The sequence below is a fragment of the Lissotriton helveticus genome, chromosome 2_2 (genome assembly GCF_964261635.1).
Source record: "Lissotriton helveticus chromosome 2_2, aLisHel1.1, whole genome shotgun sequence".
Taxonomy (NCBI): Eukaryota; Metazoa; Chordata; class Amphibia; order Caudata; family Salamandridae; genus Lissotriton; species Lissotriton helveticus.
The window spans coordinates 174,072,916-174,086,162 of record NC_136060.1 but is presented as its reverse complement, the minus strand read 5'-3'; the positions used below and the strand labels follow the sequence as shown (position 1 = coordinate 174,086,162).

Below are 13,247 nucleotides of genomic sequence, written 5' to 3'. Positions count from 1 at the left end.
AAATGTCCACCAAACAAAAATTCTTTGTTGCCCCAGTGCAAACGATTCAGATTGGTTGACAGGAGTAAAAGAGACAAGAGCTACAGCCTAGACCATGATATTGAGTGTGTACTTTACTAGAGAGCCTTTGCTGCTAGATCGGCAGTATTTGTAACTATGTATACGTTATTTACATTAAATTGAAATGCCTGTGCAATTGTTAATTTCTGTATCTGTGTAGGATCTTGCCCGTTGGAAAACTCGCAGAAGGAGTGCGTCTCAGGACCTCATAAAAAAAGAGGAAGAAAGAAAGAAGATGGAGAAAGTGCTGAGTGGCGAGGATGCATTAAGCGAACGACGGAAAAGCATTAAGACCTACAGGGAAATAGTGGAAGAGAAGTACGTTGTTTTTGTTGCATGGGCACCATGATAAACAACTTCACCACTCAAACTGCAGAAATTGCTTTGTAACTTAGGGGCTCATTATGATGGCGGAAGGATCGCCAACGCCAGGCTGGCGGTAGCCGTCCCTCCGCCGTCTGACTCCCATTTCCCCCGCCACATTAGAATGGCGGGGGGAATCGCTTTGTGACCGCGGCAATCACAAAGATTGCCCTCCACGCTTCTGCCATAGACAATCGTCACGATTGCCTGGCAGAGCGGTCAGCATGGGTAAATTGGCAGCAGTGCCTAGCAGGCACTTCCCGCTAGATTACAATCCTGGCGCCAGCCAGACTTTCCATGGCGGTGGAACCGGCACGGAAAGGCTGGTGGAGGCTGGGTTCGGGGGCCCGTTGCGGGCCCCCTCTGTGTGGGCGGAGGGTGTATGTGCACTACATTTCACTGCGCATGGAAATGCTCAACATGCGATTTCAAACACTGCAGGAGTGCTGCAGCCACCAGCATCATCCGCAATGTAAAATCGCTGGATGCGACCTCCACGGTGGCGGTCGCATCCTGATGTGGAGTGCGGGATCGCCGCCTTACAGGTGGGCGGTCCCGACCCACTACTATGGCGGGTGGACTCAAGTCCCTCACCCCTTAGACCCCGGATGTATGTTCTGCATTGTGCATAGACCTAAAATCTGTTTAATTGAATTATCTATGTCATTAATTTTTAGTTTGTGACCATTTTGTTTGTGCTCCTTACTACATTGCCAACATTGTACAAATACATACCAAATGTTGGGGTACAGCCTACTTAAAACATGGGGCTGTTTTTTTTTTTTTTTTCAAAATGCAAGTTTTATTTAAACATTGTTATTTAGAAAATCATTCTCAATTTATATTTAAATTACTATCCCAATGTGTATGAAAGTTATTAAGACATTCTTGAGAAAGTAGTACAAGTTCTTGAATGTCAATTACTGGTAAAGAAAACCATAAATCGTCTGAAAGTAAATGCTGTGGTTTAAAACAGATCTAAATTCAATTTGCTCAGTTTGTTTCCATAATAGTGTGCAGATGTGATGCTTTGTCAACTTTTGTCAAAATTGTGAAAATTTCTTCTCAAATAGAAAAATTTTCTAATTGAAAACTCTGATAATTTTTATAACTCAAAGTATGTAGAGTAAAGATCACACTTGGTTATGCTGCCACTTCATTTTTCCATATTATAATCTGTTATTCTGACTGTGTTCTACGTAGGGCATGGACAAATGTTGCACTGTTTATTTACCTGGGTCAACATGATGTTTATTGTTTATATTGATCAATTTTATATTTAGTGCTGATAAGACCCAGTGGTGACAGAGTACTTTATCTAGTAGTGGTTGAGCAGTAGTAGTAGAAAACATCCAGTGCATTTGCATAGGCTGAACATCATAGTGAAACGAAACACTCAAGCCGGTCTTAGTGTGCTAAGCATAATAAAAAGAAATACCATATCTACAAGGACAAATACTAAATAGAAAGATTCTGGCATTGGTGATTCGGTGAGGCAGTACTGCAACTGAATGTCTGCTGTTAGTAGCTGGGAATAACATTGAAGGGAAGGATTTTCAACTTTTAAAAACTTTTTATACTAGATTTTCTCAATGGCTGGTGGAATAGAGTTCCACACAATGGGATTGCTTCTCAAGAAGAATTGCTGTTGGAGTGTTGTCTTCTTAAAGGCTAGCATTTTAAGAAAGCTGTCACAGTCCCCAAGGTGGTAATAACATCCTGAGTGGACCAGTTTGTGGTATGTGTGAGAAAGTGGATTTTTATTTGGGGTGGATGGTAGCCCGCCACAAGTACTAATGTCACTATTTATGTTAGGTCCTGTAAAGGTTTCAGCCATTTAAATCTGAGCTCAACCCTGGTGGCTATGGCACAGTGCAGGCACGCTTAACTTAAAAAAAATGTATAGAGCATTTTGACGTACCAAAACAGTTTGAAAAAAAAAGTCGAAAACACAACGTGATAAAAATACCACTCCAATTTATAAAAATAGAAGCTAATTTAAAAACTAAAATGACACCAAACTGACAAAAATTCAATAATGGGACCTAGAGATATGAACTTTAAAAGTTTAAATGAAAATAGCACCGAAAAGTGTTATGCGCCGACTGCAGTAGTGGTTGCGCTTGACCGGTATTCTCGGTGCAACTTAAGGCCTATTCTGATGGAGCGGTGGTCAGACACAGAAACCAGGTTTGTCCCAGTTGGAAGTTTTACCCCTCTGACGTAGTCTCTGAAATGGAAGTAAAAAATCATTAGTGGGGTAAGGTAGCAGGATGTGGACGAGAAGGACTCCACAAGACCGGTTAGTGGTCGGAGGATAAAGCTGATGTCAGTGAAGTTGTTGGCTTTTGGAAGGAAAGGTCTGGGTGGGAGAAATTCAAAATTTGCACCCAAGGAAGGTCCCTCATCGACCGGATACTTTTGACACCTATGCCCGGTAAAGATTCCTATATTCTGACTTACTTTTCTAAATCTTAAATTCCTCCAGTGTTGCAAGGCGGAAAGCTGTAGTCTATGAAGGCTCCACAAGGCCGGATAGCTAACTTCTCAGCAGCGTCCTGCTGAATCGGATTTGCTGCTGCGTAAAAGTTCAGAGTCGTAGCTACCTGAATCATTGACCCAGTGGCAATACACCTTTCTTAGATTGTCTTGGTAGTTTCATCCCAGTCCTCCGGTAGCACTTTGAGATAAAAAGTTTTTCAGGATATTAGGAGGAGAACACATTAACTCAGCCAAGGGTCCATGGGCTGCAGGAGCAGTACGTGGGGATCAAGACTCACTATAGGAGAAGTCACCAGGAGGGTTCAGGGCAGGTCCAATTAGAACTGGTCAGCTGGACTCTTGAGGAAAAGAGCTTCTAGCAGCTTGTTGTGTCATTGTAGATTAACATGAGGTCAGTCAACTGACCACTGGAGTCCTCTTCTTTGACCTAAGTACAAATGGGAGCAGGTCCAGCCTGTGTCTCATGACCTCTCCCTAACCAATTTCAAAAAGTTCCTAATAGTAACTACCCACTTTGACAGCACTTCCTGTTTCTATACAACAGTGCCCCTCTACTTTCATTCCAACATGGCAGAACCTTTCTTCCACTGTGCAGAGCTTGTATGCTTAACCTAGAGTTGTGGTCTGGGAAATGAGAAACCCCTTCTGTGTGGCCCCTTAAAAACGGCTATGGGTCAGCTCCTCTTCCACTGGGATTTGTTACTACTGACTAGGAGAACAAAGGATGTGGCAAGGCCAAATGTTAGCTACATCTGTTTGTGATAGGGTAAGGCTCTTTGAATTGAGGTTCCTGGGTGCAGCCCAGATGCTCAGCCTGTCAGAGGAACAGAAAACCTCCCCATCCCCAGGGCCTTTGTCTCAGCTCTGGGAGCCAGTTCACACCTAATCAAGGGGCTATTCAGCTCCTTGATGACAGCTGGAAACTCATGCAAATGGGCTTGTAGAAGTTTTAGGCAGTTAAAAGGTGAATTTTTAAAAGTACCCTTTAAAAGATATTTATTGCAAATCTGACATTACCAGTGAATTGGGCTTGAAATAAGTATTTTACAAGTCAAAGAATGAGCTTTGTAGGAGGCATCAATATTGAATTTAATGTTGTATCCCAAAGCCTTCCTATTGAGCAGCTAACCCTGCTACTGTGAAAATAGCTTTTAGGCCTTTGTCCCTGTAAGGGCATGTTTAAGATTAAACATTCCTTATGGGCACTTAAGGCCTGCTTAGAGGGCGACTTATTAATATTTTTAAAAGGGTTTAGGCTGGATAAAACTGGTTATTTTACATGTCAAATTTTCAATTTTAAACCTGTACAGACCGGCTACAGTGGTACGCATGCAGTAATGTTTTGCACTTTAACTCTAGTGGTGGCACAATGTGTGCAGCTGTCCACTAAGGCCATTTAACTTAAAGATCATGGATAGACTTTGTACCATATACTAGTGACTTACAGGTAAGGTAAATATGCCTAACTAGGAGTCAGAGCACATGCACTGGGGCCTGGTTAGCAGAGTTCCAGTACCCAGTGTTGTAAAAACCAGCTGCATGAGTCCAAAACTATCGGTGATCATGCAATAAGTAATATTTTCCTGAAGTAAGTATATGGCATTTTATATTGTGAATCTAGCCAAAAGGCGCTGGTCAAAGACAATCAAAGTCAGCGAGTAAAAGGCGAAGACACTGGTTTGTTGACGGTTAATGCAATGTAATGTAGTGTTTAAAGATCTGAACTATATCCTAAGGTAGGACAACATTGAGGCAGTTCTGATGGATATAGAGATGTTGTTCCACATCCTGGGTGTGTAGATGGAAATAGTCTGCGGGGGCTTACTATATACAAGATAAACCAAAGAGTTATAAAGGAGACCGTTTCCTAAATTTTAGGAAGGTGCTCAGTACTTGCACACAATTTTACATTACAGGATTTCAAAGACTTGGCGGTAGGAGGGAATTCTTTTAAAAAAAATTATTTTTATTAACAAAACGACAAAGAAAAACATCAGGTGACATGCAGCTCTTGCAAGTTACATAAGTACATTTCCAAACATTCAAAATAATAGATACAAAATGTAGGTAATGGATCAAGGGGACACTTGCGCCTCCACTTCCTTGGAACACATCGGGGGCACACAAACATCTCCGCGGTAATGATTCCAAGCCTCCCAGACCGTCCCCCATTTCACCGGACACCCCCTAGCCACATATACCGACCTCTCCCTGAACATGCACCAATTCAGGTCCTCCTCCCACTTCTCGACCCGGGGCGGCTGGCTGGCACCCCATAACTGGGATATATTCTGCTTAGCTATCATGCATGCCAACGTTACCTATTGCTTCCTAAATACAGTCAGATCCATGGGTTCCCAAACATTCAAAATACACCTGTGTGCCTCTGGCCGTATCTCCACCCCCAGTATATTTCGTAGCGCATCGTGAATCTTCTCCCAGTACGCCTGCACCCCAGAACAATGCCACAATTTATGCATGAACGTTCCAAGCTCCCCACACCCCCTCCTACACTCCCCACCTTCCGAGCGACCCATACGGACCAGACGAGGTCCTGTAACATATGACCTATGAAGAATCTTTATTTTACTAACCTAAGCTCATCTGTATTGCTACCACCCGTGGGGAGGAGACTGCCTCCTGCCAGTCCTCATCATCCAACTCTATCCCGTCCTCACCCCAGTGCGTTCTTAAAAATACCAGCGGATCCTGTATATGATTAATAAGCTTCTTACATATTAATGAAATAGTCTTCTCAGGGAGTTGGCCGTCCAACACTTGAACTTCGAGAGGGGAGGCATCGGGAAGCAACGTGTCCTTGGGGATGTTCGCGAGTAGGGCATGCCTGATCTGAAGGTAACGGTAATGTTCGCGATCGTGAAGATGGTATTGTTGCTTAAGTGAACTCAATGTGTGGACTGTGCCTTTACCCCAGACATCTTTGATCTGTGTAATCCCGATGAGGTCCCACTTGTCAAACCCCTTAGATTTCCATAGGCTCCCCAACTTCTCCGAGCTCCATAACATGGAGGCAAGTGTGAGCCTCCCCTCCCACTTGAAGTGTTTATTTGCCGCGTGCCACACCTGAACGGCACGAGCCGTTGGTCCCGCGAGGGGAAACCGATGAGGTCCAGCATAAAGCACTGTAGTGAAGTCGCCGCCCGGAACTTGCCAGCGGTCCATAGCATACCCCGTGATCCCCGAGGGGCCGTATATAGCATGATTCACCCCAGCCAGCTGGGAGGCACAGTAATATTTTCGTAAGTCCGGCAGGCCTATCCCCCCGTCATACCAGGGAAGAGTGAGTTTAGAGTACGCTATGCGGGGCCTGCCATCCCAAAGAAGATGCTTCTGGAGGGCCTCTATCTCCCTGAAGTAGGATGCGGGTACCGAGTCCATTGTGTTCGGAACTGCATATAAAAACCGAGCAAGGGCCATCATCTTAAAAAGCACCCCCCTATCAAAAAGGGAGAGCGGAAGCGCCTTCCAGCGCGCCACATCCCCTTCAAATCGAGTCAAAGGGGGGCCTAGATTGTTAGCATATCGTAGTTTCGGGTAAATGCCGAGGTACCTAAACCCTATTGGCTCAATCTGTATCGGGCAAGTCTGTGGAAGAACCGGTAGGTCACCCCTAAGAACGAAAAGCACTGACTTTGACCAGTTTACAGCAAAGCCAGAGTACCTCCCAAAAATGGCAAGCACTTCTAGAAAGCATACAAGAGATCTCCTCGGGTTGGTGAAGTAAAGCAAGATATCGTCAGTGTATAGTGAAATGTTGTCCTCCCACTCCAACGTCCATCGTAAGCCGCGGATCTCCAGGTCCCACCGAACCCATGCCACCAAGGGCGCCAAGGCAAATAAGAGCAGGGACAGGGGACAACCCTGTCTCGTGCCCCTACCAAGAAGAAAGTCAGTAGACTTCCATTTATTCACAACTACCCTCGCCAAGGGCTGCGCATATAGGGGGCGTACCCAACTCACAAACTCTGGACCAAAACCCAGTTTCCCCAGTACGACAAATAGGTATGGCCACTCAACCCTATCAAATGCCATGGTGGCATCCAAAGATACCAATACCGCCGGCTCCTGGATCGTCGGGGTCCTACCTAGCACCTCGTGTAGCCGCCGCAAAAGGAGGGAATTCTGGAATAAACTACTGGACAATGCGATATCCAGACAATCTAAAAATACCATAGAGTTCCTTGGTTAGGATGTCGATGATGATGCATGACATTAATATGCGGGTGAGCAACTCTATTCCATAAAGGATGGCTTTCCCACTAAGTCGAAATCCTGTTATGTAAAATTGTGTACAAGTGCTGAGCACTTTCCTAAAATTTAGGAAACTGTCTTTCTTGTTACTCTTTGGTTTATCTTGTGTATAGTAAGCCCCCAAACCCTGTTGTGATACATTTGTTATTTGTTAGGGGGACGTAAGGGAGATATCCTCCACCTCTCTATCTTGTGATGATGATAATAATACGTAAATGACGATCCTCCAGTCTCTGCAGATTACTTTATATGAGATTACTTTTTAATATGCTCTTGGCTACTAATTGTCCAGATGTCATGGTTGGCATCCAGACCCTCCTGCCCCCTTTCAAAGCGTAGTACTCTATAGCCAGGCAAGATCCTCCAGAGGTAATCACTCAGGAACTCCCTTTGACCGCGTGTCACCTGCTCATCAGTAGCTTAGAGCAGAACTAAAAACCCAATTTTTTTAATGTAATTTGTATAGATGTATACTACCTGCTATACATAATGTTCACATCTGTCTGGATTGCCTCTTTTCATTAGACTGTACTGCTACTTTGCATTATTTCAATGTGTATTTCCAGAAATGTTCACTTAGTGTAAGAACAATGGACTTGACAACTGTGGGATTCTCTCTTCTTAAACACAAAATGCAGAGCCTTAGGGAACGTGTAGAAGCTTGCTGTTTGAAGTGAGCCTGCCCTTCCTGTCGGAGGCATTCTGGGTCCAGGGTGTTACACAGTAAGCTTAATTGTCAGGCATTGGCTGTCTTAGAGTTTCATTTTGTTAGCTTTAGGATTTTGGTGTCCATGCCTAGCTGTGGTCTTTTGCCTTGTGTGTTTGCACTGAGGATGGATCCAAACAAAATGCAGGGTAGTCTGAAACCGTTCCTTGTCAACAAGGTTGAATGATCATTTTTCTTGTGTTTATTTCACAATTTTATAGGGCATTTTTTACAGACGCACTCATGGTGATATAGGAGAAATGTAATGTAGAAAGTATGCACTGGATAGAATACCTGTCATATTTCAGATGGTAAGATGCTGATATATTGACTGCTAGTAAAGAAAACGTTATTGAATATTTTTCTACTGTTAAATCATGCTCCCATCAAATGATCAATTCTTTTATAGTGTACCTACTGCCAAGTATCTTGCACAGCGATACTCGCTAGAGGTTTAGCAGTTACAAGGTTAATGCTGTTTTTCCCTTTTACAGAGAACGTCGAGAAAAGGAGCTGCACGAAGCTTACAAGAATGCCAAGTCGCAAGAGGAGGCAGAGAAGATCCTCCAAAAGTACATTGAAAGATTCACTATCAGTGAAGCTGTTCTTGAGAGCTTACAGATGCCAAAAATTTTGGAAAGGCGCCATTCCGTCGAGCCAAGTAAACTTTCTCCCCCTGAGGATCCCAACCCACTAAAGTACTTAAGGCAGCAGTCGCTCCCAGTGACTGCTCCAAAATTTACAGCCACAGTTGAAGCAACAATTTCTCCTACCAGTGAACTGGAAGCAAAGTTTTCAACTGGGAGGACTTCTCCAACTAAAACTGCTATGTCAAAGGCAGTGCCTTTGCTGATGCCCAAGCCTTACTCGCAACCCAAAACCACACATGTCCTAAAAACATTCAAGGTAAGAGGAACAATGGTCTGTAGAAAAAGAAAATGGTACTGTGTGAATTAGAAATTTGGTGCTCAACTGTGAAAAACTGCCGGTGGTAAAAGATGGTTTAAAGATGCAGAAAATGATCTTATTTTAAACTGCTATTTTTTCCCTATCATGCAAATCTTGTTGAACTGTCAAATGCTAACAAGTGTCAGGACAACAATTTGTGTGGTGGATTTGGTAGTCATTGAGTCCCAACTAGGGCCGGGCAGAATTTGTGGAGTTTCACTCCACGGAATTTTGCGGAGTTCCACCAATGAGTGGAAAATATGCCCTTCATGCTGCACACGCTGCAAATTAGCGTTGGTAGCACGAGCAGGGCTGAACAAAACAGCCGTAACTGCACCATGTGGTGCACAAGAGCAGGCAGCCATCTGAGTACATTTTGCTGCCAATCAAGTAGAAAATGTACTTGAGCAGCAGCAAATCTACAAGAAAAGCCACCCTCTGACCGCGACTGCCTTGTTAGAAAATCTCGCTATGGTACATCAAATTTCACTTGCGCTTGCCAGCTCGCATTTCTAGAGCTTCGCTGGAAAAAAAATCCACCACGCGGCTATTGTCAGAATTTGGGGGTATTGCAAGAGTAGTGCATAGCTGTCAACTTCCTCCAACCTGCTAGCGGAATGAAACATTCTGCCCACCCTTATGCTCAACATGTTGCTATAGTGCCTACTCTAAAATTACGAGCGAAACCTGTGGCAGCTTCAGAATTTCTTCTCTGGAATACAGCAACAAAGTGTAGAAATTATCAGCAATGTAAATGAAAAACAATTAAGCCAGAGAAACCTTTTTCCTAGCATCAAACTAAAACACCCCACAATATTTAATTTACTTACATTCTGTTGTATTCGAATCATGAATAGGCAGGAAATTGTACTTGTATACTTTGAGCATAAAAGAGTCTACTCAGGCACATTATCCCTAAAATAAATAGCATTCTGAACTAGTCTAAACATAATCTTTATAATTAATGCTTCAGGAATCCTGTCTGGTTGTATGTAGGCTCTTTACACTCTGTGGAAGGCATGTTAATGTTTTAGTGCTTCCAATGAATCTTCTTGTGTAAGCAATGATGCTTCTAGTGTTGGGTTACATTGACCATTCACTACCAAAGAGCCTTACCAGGAGCAGGACACGCCGTAGTGCAGAAGAATGGAATAGAAGCTCGCGGATATAAATTGATGCATATCTTTTTAGTAGCAAGTACCAATTGCTGAAAATATCACCAGTGTGTCGGTTGGACTGCTTCCTTATACAAGGTCTAATTAGTAGAGGCTATACCATGCTAGGATCCTAAGATGAAAAAGATGTTGGTTCGCGATCTGTTTGTTTTCTCGTTGCAGTTGTGTTTTTTTTTGTAATTATTGCAGTTTTACTTTCTACTCTAGTTGTGTACTCGCGCACATTTAGATGTTTGGCTAAAAGACTGAACAAACGGGCCAAGTTTCATTGTAGGTGGGGTAACAGTAAATCCATATTCGCTGCTTGCAGAGCAGGTGCTGCTTTACAAAGCATGTCATCACCTGCAAAGTCCTCTTTCTGCAAGCAGGTTGCCTGGTACACTTGGACTTGATAGTCAGCAAGTAAAGGTGAGAAGTGCTCATGCACAGACTTTACACTGTCCGGTCACTAAAATAATATGGCAAGTGGTTCTTGACATCATGCAAAATCTCTAGTTATGTTAGCATGAGCGTGCTGTCTTTTGCTGGAATTAAGTCCAGAAAGCACTTGTTCAGGCTTGTATGAATGGATTGCATTTCACCTGCTCTGTATCCCGCCATAAATGATTTATATAATTGGAAATCCGTTTTAGTCCTGTTTACGTCAAGTCATCTAAAACCACTGCTCTCTGAAGAAGGTACTCTCTAATGTCCTAATCAATAAGACCACCAGGATGGTCTATACTTTCTAATTTTGCTAACATGGAACTCCTTATTTATGGGAATTGGAAATGATAATCTTGTGCTTTACCTTCACAAAATGAGAGCTGAACTGCGTGTTTGGCTTAATGCCCTGAGCTTTACTGCTACTGTAGTGTCTAGTGTCTTTTTCATCCACCAAGTAAAATGGAAGAGCTTGATACGGTTATTCGTGAAGTCTCTACTGCTGTATTGTGCTACTGGTCTACCTTTGCAGTCCTACTTGCTCCTGTGTACCTGTTATGAGGATTAGGGATAGATAGTGGAGGCAGCTGCGGCTCCTTTTCCCCCACCCACTGATGATGCCCTTCATTTTACATTTTAACCACATGTTAACCCGTGTGGCTCTTGCTTGATTAGTGTCTTTTAAACGAGTAATCCAGGCGCTCTTAAATGTTAAGCATCTAGTTTGCAGCTGAGTCCAGGGCCTGCTTGATCACCTCGCTGTGATTGTGAACTTTCCAGACTGGCTAACCTTGATCTTCAGAGGTGATGTTGAGTTTTACTGTGCAGGCCTTTTAATAGCAACTCAGTGAACCATCTGCTTCCAAAAAAAGGATATGGTACACCAAGAGCGGAAGCAGAATGCCAAGTCAATGCGTGTAGGGAAACTGTTTGTCTGAAGGATCTGTCTAACCGCAGAATCTTTGACTTTAGAATTTGACAGTCTGGACCTGTAGATTTTTCAAGCAATAGTTATCGAGTGCTGCTGGTTGTGCGCTGTGTGGCTCTGCAGCACCCTCGAACGGCCCAATTGTTATAAAGCGGAACCACATATAAGCACTGCCTCCACATGATGAAATGCATTCTTTTCATTCCATGCCCTTCAATGTGAATCCAAAGCTCTACTCCCAACTAGTCTGTATTCTGATGACTTAAAAAATGTTCCTTCCCAGACAGGGTGCTAGGGAAGCAATGTATCCCCCAAAAATGACAGGGTTCAAACTGTGCCATGACTGCAAGAAGCAGACCCACAGCATGCGTCTCTCTGGTCATGATTCAAAGTTGAGTGAGATGAGCACTTTGATGCGAATGAAGGCGATCAGAGACAATGAAGAAAAGTGATCTGTCACTGAGCATAAGAGAGGTTGCGCTCTAGCAATTGTCTTCCCTTTCACTCCAAGTCACAGGTATGCTCTTGCTCTAGATCATGAGGCAGACGCCATGCTAAATCTTGGTCCCACTTGAAGTTATAATGTACGTTGAAATCCAAAGTGCTCCACAAGCGCAAGAAGGCGAGGTGGGGTTCGACTCCCTCTTGCAACTTGAAGTCAGGCTAGAAACCATGCAGCTGTCCCTCAGAGAGCCAAATGACTCTTGCATCGACTCACTCTGCTTCTCAACTGGTTCTGACACAGACGGAATTCCTTGGGCCTTTGTTGATCTTTCTGCAAATGGAGGTCATCAAAGTGGCCATGCTACAGGTTTTTAAGATGATGCCAGATTCATCTGGAGCACTTTCAGGCCACAAGGATCTATAGTTCTTCCTGGGCGCTGACTGTCCGTCTAGGACCCACCACTGGCCCCTTGCTAATTTCAGACCAAATCTCCACTGTGGTTTTGAGTCGAAGCCAATTTCTTCTGTGCTGCCACCGATGCACATGCTTGTTCCTCCTCTAACGCCAGTCTCCATCTCTGGACCGACATCTTCCCTCGCTAGAGATACGTTCTGTTATCAAATTACTGAGGCACAGCCAGTAAAAATTTTGCTGAATTCCCTGCCTATCTATGACACCAGTACTTTTAGAGTCTGGAGACTCTTTTCAGCTCTGATTTGGACACGATACGCGTTTCCCCAATGCCACCGACAACGAGGAGACAGACAACTTACTCCCTCTCTCATTAAGACAATGAGGACCTTATTTGGAACTAGAAAATGCAAGTGGGTTGGATACCTTTCCAGTCAATGAACTGGACTCCACACCTGGTCCAACAATGAAGAAAGCACCTCTTTTGCACTTATGATGTGCAGAGCAATGGAGGTCCTTGACCTACGACCGCCCACTGTGGACACCAAGTCAGAATTGCTCACAGAAATCTACCAAACAGCGAGGTTTGCAGCTGTCTGGGATTTGATATTTATTTATTACGAGGCTGCGGTTTTCTTCTGTAGTTTTAGAAGAAAAATATGTCAAAATGTATAACCTATTAATTGAATCTTCACTCGTTTCACAAACATGACATGACATGAAATATTAAATGGCAATTTAAAGAACATCAAACCACAGGTTAAATAGTCATTTTTCTGTTTCCAGCCTTGCTCTGGATTATACGTCGTGTAGCCAAGTGTTGCACTGGTCCTCTTTCACAGCTTCACTATATCCAGTCTTTTGGCCCACTAGCACTTGCAGCATGTTCGTTGAAGCACTGCAGATACATTGAGTTCTATTTCAGACACGCGATTCACTCTTGTTGGAGCTCCTCAAAAAAGCTCAGCACTGCTGGCCTGACATTTGTCAAAATTTCACATTTGAAATAAATAG

At 43.6% G+C, this 13,247-nt stretch overlaps 1 protein-coding gene across 1 annotated transcript in view; it reads left to right on the top strand.

The window, feature by feature from the left end:
- Positions 1–13,247, top strand: part of LIMCH1 (LIM and calponin homology domains 1) — a 990,782-nt gene that overhangs the window by 759,636 nt on the left and 217,899 nt on the right. Inside the window, exons 17-18 of the mRNA XM_078678256.1 lie at positions 221–378; positions 8,398–8,809. Coding sequence (XP_078534382.1) covers positions 221–378; positions 8,398–8,809 — 570 coding nt within the window. The remainder of the gene's footprint in view (positions 1–220; positions 379–8,397; positions 8,810–13,247) is intronic.